This window comes from Lepidochelys olivacea (assembly GCF_965140295.1).
Source record: "Lepidochelys olivacea isolate rLepOli2 genome assembly, chromosome: 3".
Classification (NCBI taxonomy): domain Eukaryota; kingdom Metazoa; phylum Chordata; order Testudines; family Cheloniidae; genus Lepidochelys; species Lepidochelys olivacea.
Genome location: NC_140413.1, coordinates 168,069,142 through 168,084,407, shown reverse-complemented (window position 1 = coordinate 168,084,407; position 15,266 = coordinate 168,069,142). Strand labels below are relative to the sequence as shown.

Genomic DNA, 15,266 nt, shown 5'->3' with positions numbered 1-15,266 from the left:
CTGATCCACAGAAGATGACAACCTATTACTGCTATCAGCTGCTGTTACCTCAAATGACACAGGTCTGTAGTTGGTCTAAGGGTATGCCTACACTACGAAATTAGGTCGAATTTATAGAAGTCGATTTTTTAGGAAGCGATTTTATACAGTCGATTATGTCCCACCACTAAGCGCATTAAATCGGCCGAGTGCGTCCACAGTACCGTGGCTAGCGTCAACTTTTGGAGCGTTGCACTGTGGGTAGCTATCCCACAGTTCCCGCAGTCTCCGCCACCCATTGGAATTCTGAATTAAACTCCCAATGCCTGATGGGGTAAAAACATTGTCGCAGGTGGTTTTGGGTGCATGCTGTCAGTTGCCCCTTCCTCCGTGAAAGCAACGGCAGACAATCATTTTGTGCCTTTTTTCCATGCAGACGCCATACTGCTTTCAGCAGACAGTGCAGTAGGACTGCTAACTGTCATCATCAAACCACCGCTTCCGCTGCAACTCTGCTCTCCTGCTTTTGTCTTGATAACAAATTTCTCCATGTTGGCTGTCATGGGCTCCCGCTTCAACTCTGCTCTCAAGAATCCACCTTGCAGGTCCTCTAGTCATTCTCTAAAAATATCTATTCTCGTGGCATTCATTGTCAGCCACTGCTGCAACTCTGCTCTCCTGCAGACGCCATACCATGGTAAGCATGGAGCCCGCTCAGATCAGCGCGGCAGCTATGTGCATTGTAAACACCTCACCCATTATCCTGCAGTATGTTCAGAACCAGAACCTGCAAAAGCAGGTAGTGAGGTGACAGCAGCGTGGTGACAAGAGTGATGAGGACATGGACACAAACTTCTCTCAAAGTATGGGCCCCGGCAATTTGGACATCCTGGTGGCAATGGGACAGGCTCATGCTGTTGAATGCCAATTCTGGGCCCAGGAAACAAGCACAGACTGGTGGGACCACATAGCGTTGCGGGTCTGGGATGATTCCCAGTGGCTGCGAAACTTTCACATGCATAAGGGCACTTTCATGGAACTTTGTGACTTGCTTTCCCCTGCCCTGAAGCGCAGGAATACCAAGATGAGAACAGCCCTCACAGTTCACTCGCCACAAGCGAGTGGCGATAGCCCTCTGGAAGCTTGCAATGTCAGACAGCTACCGGTCAGTTGGGAATCAATTTGGAGTGAGCAAATCTATTGTGGGGGCTCCTTGCATCACAGCAGCCAACGCAATCACTGAGCTGCTGCTATCAAGGGTAGTGACTCTGGGAAACGTGCAGGTCATAGTGGATGGCTTTGCAATGGGATTCCCTAACTGTGGTGGGGCGATAGACAGAATGCATATCCCTATCTTGGGACCGGACCACCTTGGCAGCCAGTACATAAACCAAAAGGGGTACTTTTCAATGGTGCTGCAAGCACTGGTGGATTACAAGGGACTTTTCACCAATATCAACGTGGGATGGCCAGGAAAGGTACATGACACTCGCATCTTCAGGAACTCTGGTCTGTTTCAAAAGCTGCAGGAAGGGACTTTATTCCCAGACCAGAAAATAACTGTTGGGGATGTTGAAAAGCCTATAGTTATCCTTGGGGACACAGCCTACCGCTTAATGCCATGGCTCATGAAGCCATACACAGGCAGCCTGGACAGTAGTCAGCTGCTGTTCAACTATAGGCTGAGCAAGTGCAGAACGGTGGTAGAATGTGCATTTGGATGTTTAAAAGCGCGCTGGCGCAGTTTACTGACACTGTTACACCTCAGCAAAACCAATATCCCCACTGTTATTACTGCTTGCTGTGCGCTCTACAATAACTGTGAGAGAGTAAAGGGGAGACATTTATGGCAGGGTGAGAGGTTGAGGCAAACCGCCTGGCCACTGATTATGCGCAGCGACACCAGGGCAGTTAGAAGGAGTACAGAAGGGCGCGGTGCGCATCAGAGAAGCTTTGAAAACCAGTTTCATGACTGGCCAGGCTATGGTATGAAAGTTGTTTGTTTCTCCTTGATGAAAACCCCCACCCCCTGGTTCACTCTACTTCCCTGTAAGCGAACCACCTTCCCCTCCCGCCCTTCAATGACCACTTGCAGAGGCAATAAAGTCATTCTTGTTTCAAATTCTCATGCATTCAAGTGACATAAGACCTCTTTTCACATGTCCAAGCAACTGACCACAGACCAAATACATTCCTCACTGTTTTATTTGGAAAGAGGAAGGCATATGTATTTTTCAAAATTCAGTATTTCATGCTATTTAAAATATTAAGTGTTTTTACTAGAAAACTGACAAAGTGCTTGTCCATTTATGAACACTAAATACAAAATGAATGCTAATCCTCAAAGATTTGTTTTTAAAAGAAAATATCAAACTAATATTGTGTGGCAAAAATCGGATGTCTGACAATTTCTTTTTAGTTTATGGCAGTGACTGTTGCTTAAGACACCGTGAAATATTCCTAATTAAAAATAAATGGTCAGGGAGAAGTAGGGGAACAGGAAATGGTGGCAAGGAGGGAAGAGGTTAGGTCATGTAAATTGGTCAGCAAAACATTTACTTTTAGATCTTATCAGCTATTTTCCAACCCCTGTTCTACTTCCTGGCTGACAGTCATGTAACACCATAAGAGAAAGATTCCACCTGCTTCTCCAGTCCTATGCATCTAAAAGAAAACTTGCAACAACTGATTTTAGTGTTGGTGGAGAAAAAAGTCAACAAAGTCTGCTGGCTGAGTACATGGGTGATTTGGAGGAACTAGGGTGGCCACTGAGACCATGCAGATGGCCAGACACAGACTGACACTGCTACCAGAAGCTAGCTCCTTTCTACCAAGGTGAACATCATCATACCTTTACTGGCTAAACTTAATTATAGTAGTTCCAAGAGTCCCCAAATAAGAATCCAGGTCCCACTGTTCTGGGTGCTGTTCAAACAAGACAATCCCAGCCTCACAGAGCTTAAAAATCTAAATACGGTTCTTTCACTTTTGCCCCTACAGTGGAAGCATTCATTCACTTTCACCTATCCAGAAGGCTTTTTCCCCTCTATTGCCTTAAATAACTCCTAGATGCAGTTGCAGCCTGCAGTCACTCAAGACATGTCTACCTGTAGCTAGGAGTGTGCCTCCCATCACGGATAGACAGATACATGCTAGCTCTGCTCAAGCCATCACACTAAAAATAGCTGTGGTCATGGTGGCGGCTCAGGCTAGCTGACCAAGTACAAACTCACTCAACCACCTGGGTATGTACTTGGGCTCCTAGTCTGATCCACAATCATGGCCAGGGAGCCGTGGTCGAGAGGGGCGCCGCCCAAGTGCAGCAAGCTGACAGGCCTGGGCTGCCAGAACGAAGTGAGTGCAGACAAGCCCAGGGCTGAAGCCGCTGGGCAGGGGGGGCAAGCAATGCCGCCCAGAGCTGCCAGCCTGGCGGGGACACACAGAAAGCAGGACTCATCCCTGTGGAGCCAGCACACCAGGCCCACGGGCCTGGTGGTCAGGGAGCATATGGTCAGGGGGAGCCCCTGGGCTCAGAAACTCCTCCCTGTGCAGTTCTACTTTTAATCTAAACCAACCCAGTGCTGTGTTTGATTTAAAGTGAAGGTTAACTCCAGTTAATGTGGCAAGCTACTGGGTATTTAAAGAACAAACAAACCTTAATCTCTCTCTGAATGGCCCAGGAGAAGGCTGGATGTTGCAGAGCACATGGTTTGGGGAAAATTCGGGACTGGAGGATGTTGGGGTCATCTTGACAAATGTAAGTAAGGCCGGTGGAGGAGAGAGCATGACAGTGGTATAACAAGCAGGCTACTGGAATCAGAGTTGCCGAGTCAATTGCTTAATACACAAGACACTCCATGTACGCTGGCTGTAAGCATCCAGACTAGGGAGCTACAGCAGCAGAGCATTTTGAGGCACTCATGGATACAGAGCAGGCAGTGACAACCCCTCACTGGTCTGGACTGCGCTCCAGAATGTTATAATGACCAATATACAAAGTGAACAACAGATTCAGAACCCCATCACAGGCATAGTAAGGTAAAGAAACTTTGGCCCCTGGACTAGCTCAGAATCTCAGATTTATTTGGGGTTTTTTTGGAGTAACAAAATCAATATTACCCCTCTGGTCAGCTTACAACTAGTACAGTAGAACGGTTAGAAGTGTTACTTTTGAAAGCCCCCACTTTCAACTGTAAGTATCTTTAGAGAAAGGTGCCTAGACTGAGAACAATAAAATGGCTTAAAGCTAGTTTATGAAAACTTGAAAATGGGATCTACAAAGCTACACTAAACTCCTTTGACAGTACTAGATCAGTACTGCTTTAATAAAGCACAGGACATACTGCATGAAAAATGGATTATTCCATTTTCTGTTTTTATGAATAGTGTTAAAAAGCAGAGCATAAAGAAACCTTTGTAATACCAAGTAAGAGCAAGTGGTTATGACCAAGAACTATTACTTAATCCTTTTTTTTTTTAATTCTTCTTTAAACCTCCTTCCCCTTTTCAGCTTGCCCAGTTATACTCTTCCACTTTACATAACCCATATCCAAACAATATCAGGAATGGGGCAAATGGGGGGACTAGAAAATACAGAAGCCAAAGGAAGGAGGCAAAGAGAGACACTTGAGGTCTTTCCCTCATTTGTTCCTGGACCCTATTATACTCATTTCCCTAAAATAAAAAAGCAGCCAGACTCTAGGCCATTAATTATTAATATATACTTATTTGCATGTGTGTCACTGGCTATCTGATAGCCTGAGTTTACAAACATTAGCAAAGCTTCAAACACTAGAGAAGTAGAGTACTACTCATGTTACAGATAGGGTAACTGATGGACAAAGGGTAAATGCTTTTACCCATAGTTACATAGCAATTAAGTGGCAGAGCTGAAAGCCAGAACCTATTAATCCTGACTTCCAGTTCCTTGTTCTAACTACTAGGTATATTAGTATATTTTAAATATATATAATTTGTTTGATCTTCAAACTCAGCTCTTAAAACCAAATTTAGTTATCTTTATGACTATGAAACCAATATCCAAGTTGTGGTTGCCACGGCGGGCAGAAAGAAATCACCTTTCACCTGAAGCAGAACATTCTCAGGTCAAAAAACCACCCACCTTATTTCTTTCTACCCCACTGCCATCATTCTTAATTAATCTAGTTTACATAAAATTAGCCAAAAGAGGGCATATTAGTGTTATCCTCCACATCAAATATAGGTGGCATCTTGCATACCCTTTAGTTCAGAAGAAAAGTATTACTCAAAGATATCCAATAGCTAGCTTTTCTCCTGGTCAGAAAAGTGAAAAATCCTTCATATAGTCAGTACATGCAACTTAATTTACAGGTGTACATTCAGCTACCATCACTACTTATCTCTAATTTTAATGCATGCGAACAAAAGATATATTGGAACTAGTATGCACTGAGTAACTAACCTTAGTCCTAGTTTTGGACACTCAAAAAAATAGATGTATTCTATACCACATTCTATCCTTCCACATTATCAGCTAATACCCAATGTCAATCGCTTCACATGTGCAACAGTAAGAGTAGCACTTGAATTCTGAATGAAAGTGGTACATCTCTCTATCTTAAAAAACAGACGGACCCCATATAACTACATTACATGTACTCCAGATGAGGAGATTTTATACATACAATTAAATCATTTTATACACATTTTCCAAAACTATATGTAACCCACACACCTCCTGGATGTGGTGTTCTGTCCCATCTAGTGGCATAGAGAGAGGCAGAAAGAGAGATTAATGAGTCTGCTCTACAGCCTTAGCCAACAGCCAGTTAGTTTTTAGCTCATGCAGTAGAGGCTCCGACACTAAGCTCCAGAAATCCCAGGTTTGATCCCGCTCTCTGACAACCAGAGTCTGTCGGTGTTACATATACAATATGCTGCACCCTCACTAGAGAGAAGGAAAGAAGAGCTAAAAAAAGAGAGGAAATGCACCCTTTGTCTCTTTTGTAGGTGAGCCTACAGAATATTATTGTTCTATCAGCACCTACTTAAGTGTATTCTCTTATTTGATAAGGAGGGCTCAGTATCAGATTTAAGACTTCCTTCCACAAGTGACAAATGCCTTAATTCATAGTAGAAAGCAAGGAATAGGGTTCCCTTGCCCTAAAATCATCCAAGAGAATACTTCCACCCTGGTGTCAATTCTCCTATTCAAATTAACTTTAAAACAAACAAATATACTAAGGAGTTCTTCAATAATAAAACAAAGCTGTTCAAATTGTCAAAATGCAACAGCACGCCAATTAGCAGATGTATGCAGATCATGTCGAAACCACTTTCCATGCAAGAGGCAAAAGAAACCACACAGTTCTGCAGTCAGCAGGGAATAGATCCCAAAGAAATTAACTTCAGCATTCACTGAATGTCATATATTCATGGGACAATGGCTTGAATTTTAACTAGCATTTTCAATCTGCACATACCAGAGTCATATGCTGAATTAATTTTACCTTACCATTATGCTGATAACTTTCACATATCCAATTCACACACACACACACTCAACAGCATAAAGGTCCCTCTTTTCATGTTGGAAGAGCTTTCCTTTATTGTGGTTAGAGACTGAAGTGGACATCTAAAAAGCACCTGCCACTGCAAATACCATGTGGACTTCTTTTAATGAGCAAATGTAAACATAAAAGATTAAAAGACTAGCACATCTGGAAAAGCTCAGGCTGTACCAGGCAAGACAATTCTGAAGCAGTGCAATGTTTGTGACAGTTCCAGCTCCACAGCCTGGAAACTAATTTTGTTGCCGCCACCACCTGCTCAAGAAGAACCAGAAGCTCACCTAGAATATCCACAGAACATGTGCATCTTGAAAAGACGCATGACAAGGTACCAAAAGGCCCATTAGCACAGGGACTTCAGCTCTTGTAGCCTAATCAATGCTTTTTCTGGGAAGTGAGAAAGATCCATCTGGGTCAACACTTAGAATCCTGACTAATTAGGAGTCTGACCAGACTCCATCAGAGCTGTAGGCTGTCATTCCTTTAATGCATGGAAAAGGCCTGTAGATGCATCCTGGGCAGGAAAGAGGGAGATAGACAATTTTAGGAGAGGTGTTCACATACTGCTCTCTCTAGAAACGTTTACTGTACCCACCTCCCCCTTTCCAAAGTGTTGATGGTTGTTTCCTTGCACAGCGTGCAGCTGGCAAGATGAAAGTCAGTGTCTCCAAGGACAAGTCTAGAACCTTCCTTAATATTTCTGCTCAGTCTACTACCCTGATGACCCTACAAAGTCTAAGAGGCAAAAAGAAGTTCAATAATGATTACAAAGTAATGCACGCAAGATATAAAACCATATAGTCAAAACTTTAGCTCTACTAAAAGTAAACGAAGACCTACACGCTCTAGAGTGTTGTCTCTATTTTTCATCTACATCCATGACCGAAGCAGCAAAAAAGAAAATTCCAGTTGCAACTCATATGGATTATAAGAGCTATTCTTCAGAGATGAACTTGATTCAAACCGCTTACTCTTGTGAGTTGATCGCTCTAAGTAGAAATGATCTGGAGATATGTACTGCATGCATATTTAAAGGAGGTTTATACAAAGTGTGTGTATTTCACCCTCATACACAACAGAAATAACTCTTTTCAGAGGTGCTACTACTCCACAGAACATCAGAACAAGATAATCTAGGGCCTTGAAAAAATAGCACTCCTAAAGCCATGGATCTTACTAACAAAGTAGAATACTGATTGAGAGCTAAGAACCTCTATTGCTTAATATGTTCTTTTGAATCCAAACATGTTATGCATTATGTTAAGATATTTTTGAAAGATCAGTTTTCATATAATAAATATTAGATTCAATTATGTTACCATCCAGAAATATAGTGCAGGTTTGTATAAAAATCATCCCACTGTATTAATATACATCACTATTAATGCCTGTGTTTCAAAGTTTATTTTAATTATTATACTTATACTTTTTTTTTTTTTTAAGTATTAAAACAGTCTTACCTGTATATCCTGCCCACCAGCCCCAGGAAGCCACCATAGCTAAAAGCCATTTAAATAACACTCCTTCGATATACCAAAACCGCTTACTATCCAACAGTCGAAGAGGCTGCAGTATAATTAAATACAAGATGTAGGATGGAATAGCAACCAGGTTATTGGCAACCATGAAGCTGAACCTCAGGAGTCCTTTCAGAAGTGTATAGCCCACCCTCTGGGCCTGTTCTAAAGTCACAGCCATTCTCTTCACACCAGAGTATGTGGGCTCTTCCTACAGTAAAAGGAGAACAAGATACAGCCATTACTTACAGAATAAAAAAGAAAAGAAAAAAACAAAAACACCTCTCTACAGAGCCAAAATGCTAGTGAGATAGATATTGTCCCCTTAACAAAGCTGCCTACTTCAGCCCCAATCCATTTTCATAAGCATCTGCAGCCCTTATTTACCTCTACGATACCTCAAAATTAGTCAGACTGGAGGATGAAAATAAAGTACACTGAACATTTCCACGTCCCACAGAAACAAAGAAAGAAGTCAAAAATACCATACACCATCAAGGTGATACTCGCCTGCACTAAAAAGCTGTGATTTGAGAAGTTTCTGGGAGTCACACAAAAAATCTGCAGCTATGAACTAAGGTAAGTGGCATATCAATAGACTTGGAAGGATTACGTTTTATCAGTAGACATTGGTTTCACTGTACACACACAAACCAAGGAACAAATATTTCCATTGATAACTGAAGTTTACAGATAGGCAAAGTAAGAAAAATGCTGCAAGAACTTTTATTAGAGATTGATTTAAGCATATTTACTTTCTGCTTTAATATGTTATGTCGGTAATTTGTATTTTAATGGTTATAAAGCTTTAACTTTCTGAATCTCAATATCTATCATCAGTAAATAATTACTGTCTGACCACAGTTACCATAAATTTTCCACACCTGTAAAAATTTAAATGGATAAAAAATAGAAAAGATACTTAAAAACAAACAGCTATATGACAAAAATATATATATAAAAATAATAATTCTGCCAAGCCTACATATCAAACTGGACATTAGGCAAGTCATCATATAAATTACATAAGCATACCCTGGAGAACACATTCCCTGGGCAGCAAGTGATCACTGAAAACCAAACAACAGAACTAGGGAGGGATGGGGTAGTAGTCCCTTCCCTTTCAAACTCAGTGACTTGCCATGGCTCACACCAAAAGGGGTAGGAACGCTCAGAAATTTTCCTCCTCCCGCTCGGAAAAAGGGGGAGAAAATACATTGTTTGCAACAGGGTTTTACCGGGACAACGGGAAGGGGAAATAATGACACACACTCCTCGTTTCAGAAGAGCAGCCGTGTTAGTCTGTATTCGCAAAAAGAAAGGGAGTACTTGTGGCACCTTAGAGACTAACCAATTTATTAGAGCATGAGCTTTCGTGAGCTACAGCTCACTTCATCGGTCTCTCCAAAGTCAAGAGCTAGCACCGAGGAGGCAAGGTCTCCCTCACCCTTCACGCGGCGAAGCCTGGCTGAGGAGGAGCGGGGCGAGCTCCCGCAGCTAGACCCGCCGAGGGGGAGCCAGGCGGCGAGCGAGGAGTAGGGGAGGACAACAGGGCAGCCAAGGGGGGACGTGAGGAGGGGGAAGCGGGGGCTAGGGCCGTTCGCCGGGTGACTGACCCCGGCCGGCGGGACTCACCTCCTGCGGCGCAGGGGAACTGAGGAGGCCGCGGCGGGAGGCGGCGGCGGCGCGTGTCGCGGTTGGCGGCGGCGGGAGGCGACTCGGCGGGCTCAGGGACCCGGAGGTGGCTGGCCGGGCCCTGAGTAACGGGCCGGGAGCGCTTCGCTCCCGCCGCTCTACTCCCCTTGCAGCGGCCTATGGAGAGAGGGGCGGGGTCACGGTCCGCGCCTGCAGGCAGCAGGGACCAGCCGGGCCCCGTCCCGCTTTTCGGCTACAGCTGCCGCGGGGCTCGGGCCTATCGCGCCCTCCCGGCGCCGCCCCCGCCCGGCGCCCCTCCTCCCCGCGCCCGGCAGCAGCCCTCCGTGCCCGGGAGAGCCGGCCTGACAGCCGCGGGCGGCGGAGCGCGTCTGGCCGGGGCGGCATCCTGCACCGTCCCCAGGGTCAGCCGGGCACCCCCCGCCCCCCCCATGCAGGGGGCTCTCTTAAGAGCAGCAAGCGGGTGTCCTTGCTCGGCCCCCCCCCACCGCATCCCCATCCCCCGAGAAGGGGAGCTCCGGGGAGCGATGGGGGAGGCTGGGGGGACCCTGCCCCCCATTCCCGAGAAGGAGATTTTGGGGGAGCGATGGGGGGTCCCTGGAGGTATCCCTGCCCCCGGCCCCATCCCCGAGAAGGGGATCCCGGGGGACCAAGGAGGAGGACCGTGCCCCCTATCCCCGAGAAGGGGATCCCGGGGGAGGAGCGACGGGGGGGGACCGTGCCCCCCCCCAAGCTCTAGGTGCTTCTCTCGGGGAGCAGCAGGGGTCCGGGCCCCTTCCCGCACACCCATCGGGCTGGGTCTCCCTTCCCAGGCAGAGGCCGTGCCGGGGCTCCCTACCTCCGCCTCGCTGGCTCTGTCCCCGGGGTAGGCGCTCGGGGGCCCGAGGGATTCATGCCGCCGGCGGCTCGCGCTGCCTAACCACCCCCGCAGCCGGGCTGGGTCTCCGCCGTGACGGCTCGCCCCTCGCGCTCGCTCCCGAGGAAGCGGCGGCTGCAAGAGGCAGGAGCGGGGCTCACACTGCACCAAGCGCGGCTCCCTCCGGCCGACAGCTCCCTCTAATGAGCACAGGCTGGTTGTGCCCCCGGCGGGCAGGCCAGCACCAGGCGGCTCCTCCCCTTCCCCACGCCCAGCCCTTTGGCATCCTTTTCCCCATTGCCACCGGCGCTCGGGTCACCTGGCGCTCGCACGCCCATTGCTAAGGGCAAGAGCAGCCCTGGCGCAGCACCCAGCAGGAGGCGCTCCAGTTTCCCCAAATACTTTCCCTTTGGCCCAGGAGAGCCAGCCCCAGGCTATGCCGTAGAGCAACCGGAGGCAGAGCTCAGGTCGAGTGGAGATTTGCATATGACAATGGCATTACACGCTGTTTACATAAGAAATTAACAATTTATTTGAGCATCAGCTTTTGTGAGCTATAGCTCACTCGATGGAGTGAGCTGTAGCTCAGGAAAGCTTATGCTCAAATAAATTTGTTAGTCTCTAAGGTGCCACAAGTCCTTTTCTTTTTGCGGATACAGACTAACACGGCTGCTACTCTGAAACTGTACATAACAAACATCTCCACTTCCATCCAGCACTTGCTCTGAGGACATAGGAATGATCTGAAAAACTACAGATCTTTAAGTAGTTCACATTATAAACATTTTTAAATGGCCCCATTCTGAGACTTTTGTGTTTGGTTGGAGCATATTCTTTTTTGCCCCAGATCTCACTACCAAAGAAATGGCAGGTTTAAGAAATAAATGTTGATTCACTTCTAGAATGTAACAAAATCAAAGCTGTACATTCCTTTAAAGTTTAGGGTTAGGTTTTATTAATAAATCATGACCATATCTATCTGTGGTGCAGTGATAGGAGTATTTTAATTGACAATTATTATTTTAGAAATATGTATTCAAGTAGACATTCCACAGTCTCAGGCCTCTGCTTTGCAAACACAGGAACTGTTATCTGGGTCAGAAGGGGGAAAATCCATCTAATCTAATCCAGTATCTTGTCTCAGAGCGGCCCATACTAGATGCTTCAGTAGAAGGTGTAAGAAGCTTGTCATAGGCAGATGTGGGATAAACTGCCACCCATGATAGGCTTCATCCTGAACTTTAATTGTTAGAGATTGGCTTAAAGTCAGAGGCATTAGGTTTACTATCCCTTACAAGAATTATCAATAATAATTTTGGATAATCTTGAGATCCATGTAAATGTCTGATTTTTGATTTTTTTTTTTTTATAATCATGCTAAGTTCTTGGCATCAGTGACTCTTAGGCACCATTAGTGTCACAGTTCAAATTCCATGTTCTTTTTATCAGTTTTTAATTTCCTATCTTTTAGTAAATAGCTCTTTGTTTAAGTAACAAAGGGAGAATAGTAATTCCTAATCTATCTTCTCTCTACCATTCATAATTTTGTGTACTTTTATGTCCCCTCTTATTCATCTCCTTTCTAAAGTAAAAATCCCTATTGTATGGAAAAACTTCAATGTAGAGCAACATTTTACACAAATCAATGCCGAAATTAAAACACTATATCCCAACAGATCAGCTTCGCAATCTGATTTATATCAAAAAGAAAGAATGCCCTCTTGGCCCAGCAGCCTTTTTTTTTTGTAAAAAATAAACAGGAATTGAAATCAGTGGTGATGGTGTCATAAGAAATACTTCTAGTTCGTCAGAAAAAGTGTTTTTCAGAGGGCAAGAAATTAGTGAAGGAGAGTGTAAATTTCTGCTGCGCATTGTGGTGACCTAAAAACCCAGAAAGTAGTTGATGGGATTGCACTTTCACATAACACAGTAATGAGAAGACATCCTATGACATGTTAGCACAGATTAAACTTTTTAACGGTTGCACAGAAATTTTTTTCACTTGCAGCTTATGACAGTGGTAATGCTACTAATACTGCATAGTTAAGTGTTTTTGTTGTGTGTGAATGAAAATTTTGATATAATTGAGGAACTGTTGGTCTCTGCCCACTTTGCTCTACAACCAGCATCTCAGACTTGTTTGAAGAACCAAGAACATGTATTACAAGAGCATGCAGTGTTGTCGTAGCAGTGCTGGTTCCAGTATATTAGAGAGACAAGGTAAGTGAAGTCATCTCTCTTACAGGACCAACTTCTGTTGGAGAGGGAGACAAGCTTTTGATCTTACACAGGGCTCTTCTTCATAATAAGAGTTAGTGAAAATATTAAGCTTGATTGGTCCAAATTAGACAGTATTTGTACAGATAAGGCACCTGCGAGGACTGTCCAGAAGAATGGTTGTGATGTTTTGCTAGAAAAGTTTCTGGGTTCTTTATCAGACTGATTGTCCTACACTTTAGGAAGTGATGTGGTTGAGCATTTTACTGAATGAGCTAATCTCAAGGACCCACTCTTATTGCTCATTTCCTAGACTTCCTGTAGCTCTGAGACCAATCAGCACCTCCAGAATCCACGCATATCCACATAATTTTACTCCAGAACAAAGGGTTAAATCCGGCACATAAATGAAATGTGTCTGTAACTTCTGTATACTTCAGAGTGAACTACATGGATCTGAGTGTATAATTTGGCCTGAAACTTTTATTTAAAAATAGTGTGCCTAGACAGAGCCCTTAAAATTGTAAAGGAAATGTTCCAAATGTGAACCAAATGTAAACTCATACACAGTTGTCTTTCTGTGACAATAAACAAAGAGCCTAAAATAAAAATATTAAACCTCTCCCATTCATATCAATAAACATTCATGGAGCATGTTGGCAATCCTCATGATTGTATTGAGACTTGCAATATTAGATGTTTTTCTTAAACTCCAGCTCCTGGAGGCAAGTGATCACAAAATAATCTCTGCTTTCTTTTTTTAAAAAGTTTCTAGCTCTCATGGTTAAGGTGAAAAGCCTGAGAACATGAGCAGAGTACTCCCTGAAGGCTCAGAAACTAGATGGCAAAAAAGAACTTCCACATTTTGTTTTGTTTTTCTTAATCTCATGATTTGTTAATGTTTGGGGCTAGCTATACTGATGAGGAGACCGTCACTACTATTTTACCAAAAATCATCTGCTACTGTCCTTATCCATTATTAGATGCAGGCACTATTGGTCAAGGAGTTCTAGGGTAGTTGGTTGGTGTAAAAGATTGCTGGGGTGGAGAATTATATGTTGGAATTCACAGCTCTCCCACCCTTCTTCCCAAAGAAAAAAAATTAAGTCACCCCTACTCCTGCTTACAAAGAGAGGGGAAAAGACATCTCCTTCCCAATCTCCAATGGCTTTGGGGGTATCAGGTGTCAAAAACTTCTGTGACATCTTCTACATAAAAGTATGATATTCTCACAACAAAAATATAGCATGTAGAAAATATGGAGAAAGTATAAATTTAATATAAAAATAGGGAATACAAGGATTGTCGTGTTCATATTTAACTCATTAAAAACTTACATGTTTGAATTTACTTGAAGCTGCTGTCCAAAAGTGTAGAAGAAGAACATACAGAATTTATGTCCATCTTGCTGCAGAGTACAAAAGACCTTGACTATTTAAAATAATTGACACTAAGAAGTAAACCATATAAGCCCATTCCTTCACCCACTGAAAGAAAAGGGAAAGACTTCAATGGGAGCCACATCCTGGACTTATGTGGTTACTCTTGGATATTATTCAATCTACCAATCTATTGCAGAGGTAAGCAGTAAACAATTTATCAAATTCGGTCCTGAGCCACAGTGCACTTGTAGCAGCCGTGTTAGTCTGTATTCCCAAAAAGAAAAGGAGTATTCATGGCACCTTAGAGTCTAACAAATTTATTTGAGCATAAGCTTTCATGGGCTACAGCTCACTTCATCGGATGCTTATGCTCAAATAAATTTGTTAGTCTCTAAGGTGCCACAAGTACTTCTGTTCTTTTAGTGCACTTGTAAAATCCCCAGGCAGTAACTATGACAGATTCCAAATACTTCACCAGAGGCTGGATCTGATTACTCCAGCTGACCACAGGATGACAGTTGGTCTCTCAGTTATCAACAAAACTGTAAAGGATTTTATAGAACACAAAATTCCTTGAATTGTACCCAGAAGCACATAGGCAGCTAGTATAGCCATTGAAGAACTGATAACCCCATAAATTACCATCCAACAGTAGATCGCTGCGTTATGTACTCGGAGTAGCTTCTGAGTAGCTTGCAAGCATAGACCGAAGTAGAGGGGATTCCAAACATGCAAGTAATCTACAAATCACAAAGGTGTAAATTGCTATGGTGGAGTCCTGCTGCAAGAGTAAAGGCTACAAATGCCTACCCAGATATAAAGAGGAGGAGGGGTGTTTTTGGAATTCCAGAAGTGGTTAGGAGGTTTAAAAGCACTCCCAAATTGTGTCTGTCTAGGGCAAAGGCTGGACAAAACCCTCTCACAAAGGGCTACAGAAACTACACAATACCTTAAAGATTATCCACCTGTACTAATGATGTCATCTTGTCGAGACTGAGCTTCAGTCAACTCTTCCAATTCCATTTCAGTTAGACACAAAGAAAGCACAAATACTGGGCCTGATGAAAATGAGACACAAAGGTACATATTATCCATGTACTGATGGCACTGC

General features: G+C 43.9%; 1 protein-coding gene across 4 annotated transcripts in view; it reads right to left on the bottom strand.

Annotated features, from left to right (window-relative positions):
- LPGAT1 (lysophosphatidylglycerol acyltransferase 1) overlaps positions 1 to 10,742 on the bottom strand; it is a 129,748-nt gene extending 119,006 nt beyond the window's left edge. For 3 of the 4 annotated variants that reach the window (XM_084623055.1, XM_084623054.1, XM_084623057.1), the window contains exons 1-2: positions 10,539 to 10,672; positions 7,991 to 8,258 (exon numbers count right to left, since the gene is read on the bottom strand). In XM_084623055.1, the coding sequence (XP_084479181.1) occupies positions 7,991 to 8,228 (238 nt within the window). In that variant the 5' untranslated portion in view covers positions 8,229 to 8,258; positions 10,539 to 10,672. Of the gene's footprint in view, positions 1 to 7,990; positions 8,259 to 9,682; positions 9,860 to 10,538 lie in introns of all 4 variants that reach the window. The other variant, XM_084623056.1, reaches the window with a different exon arrangement.
- Positions 10,743 to 15,266: the final 4,524 nt, after the last annotated feature.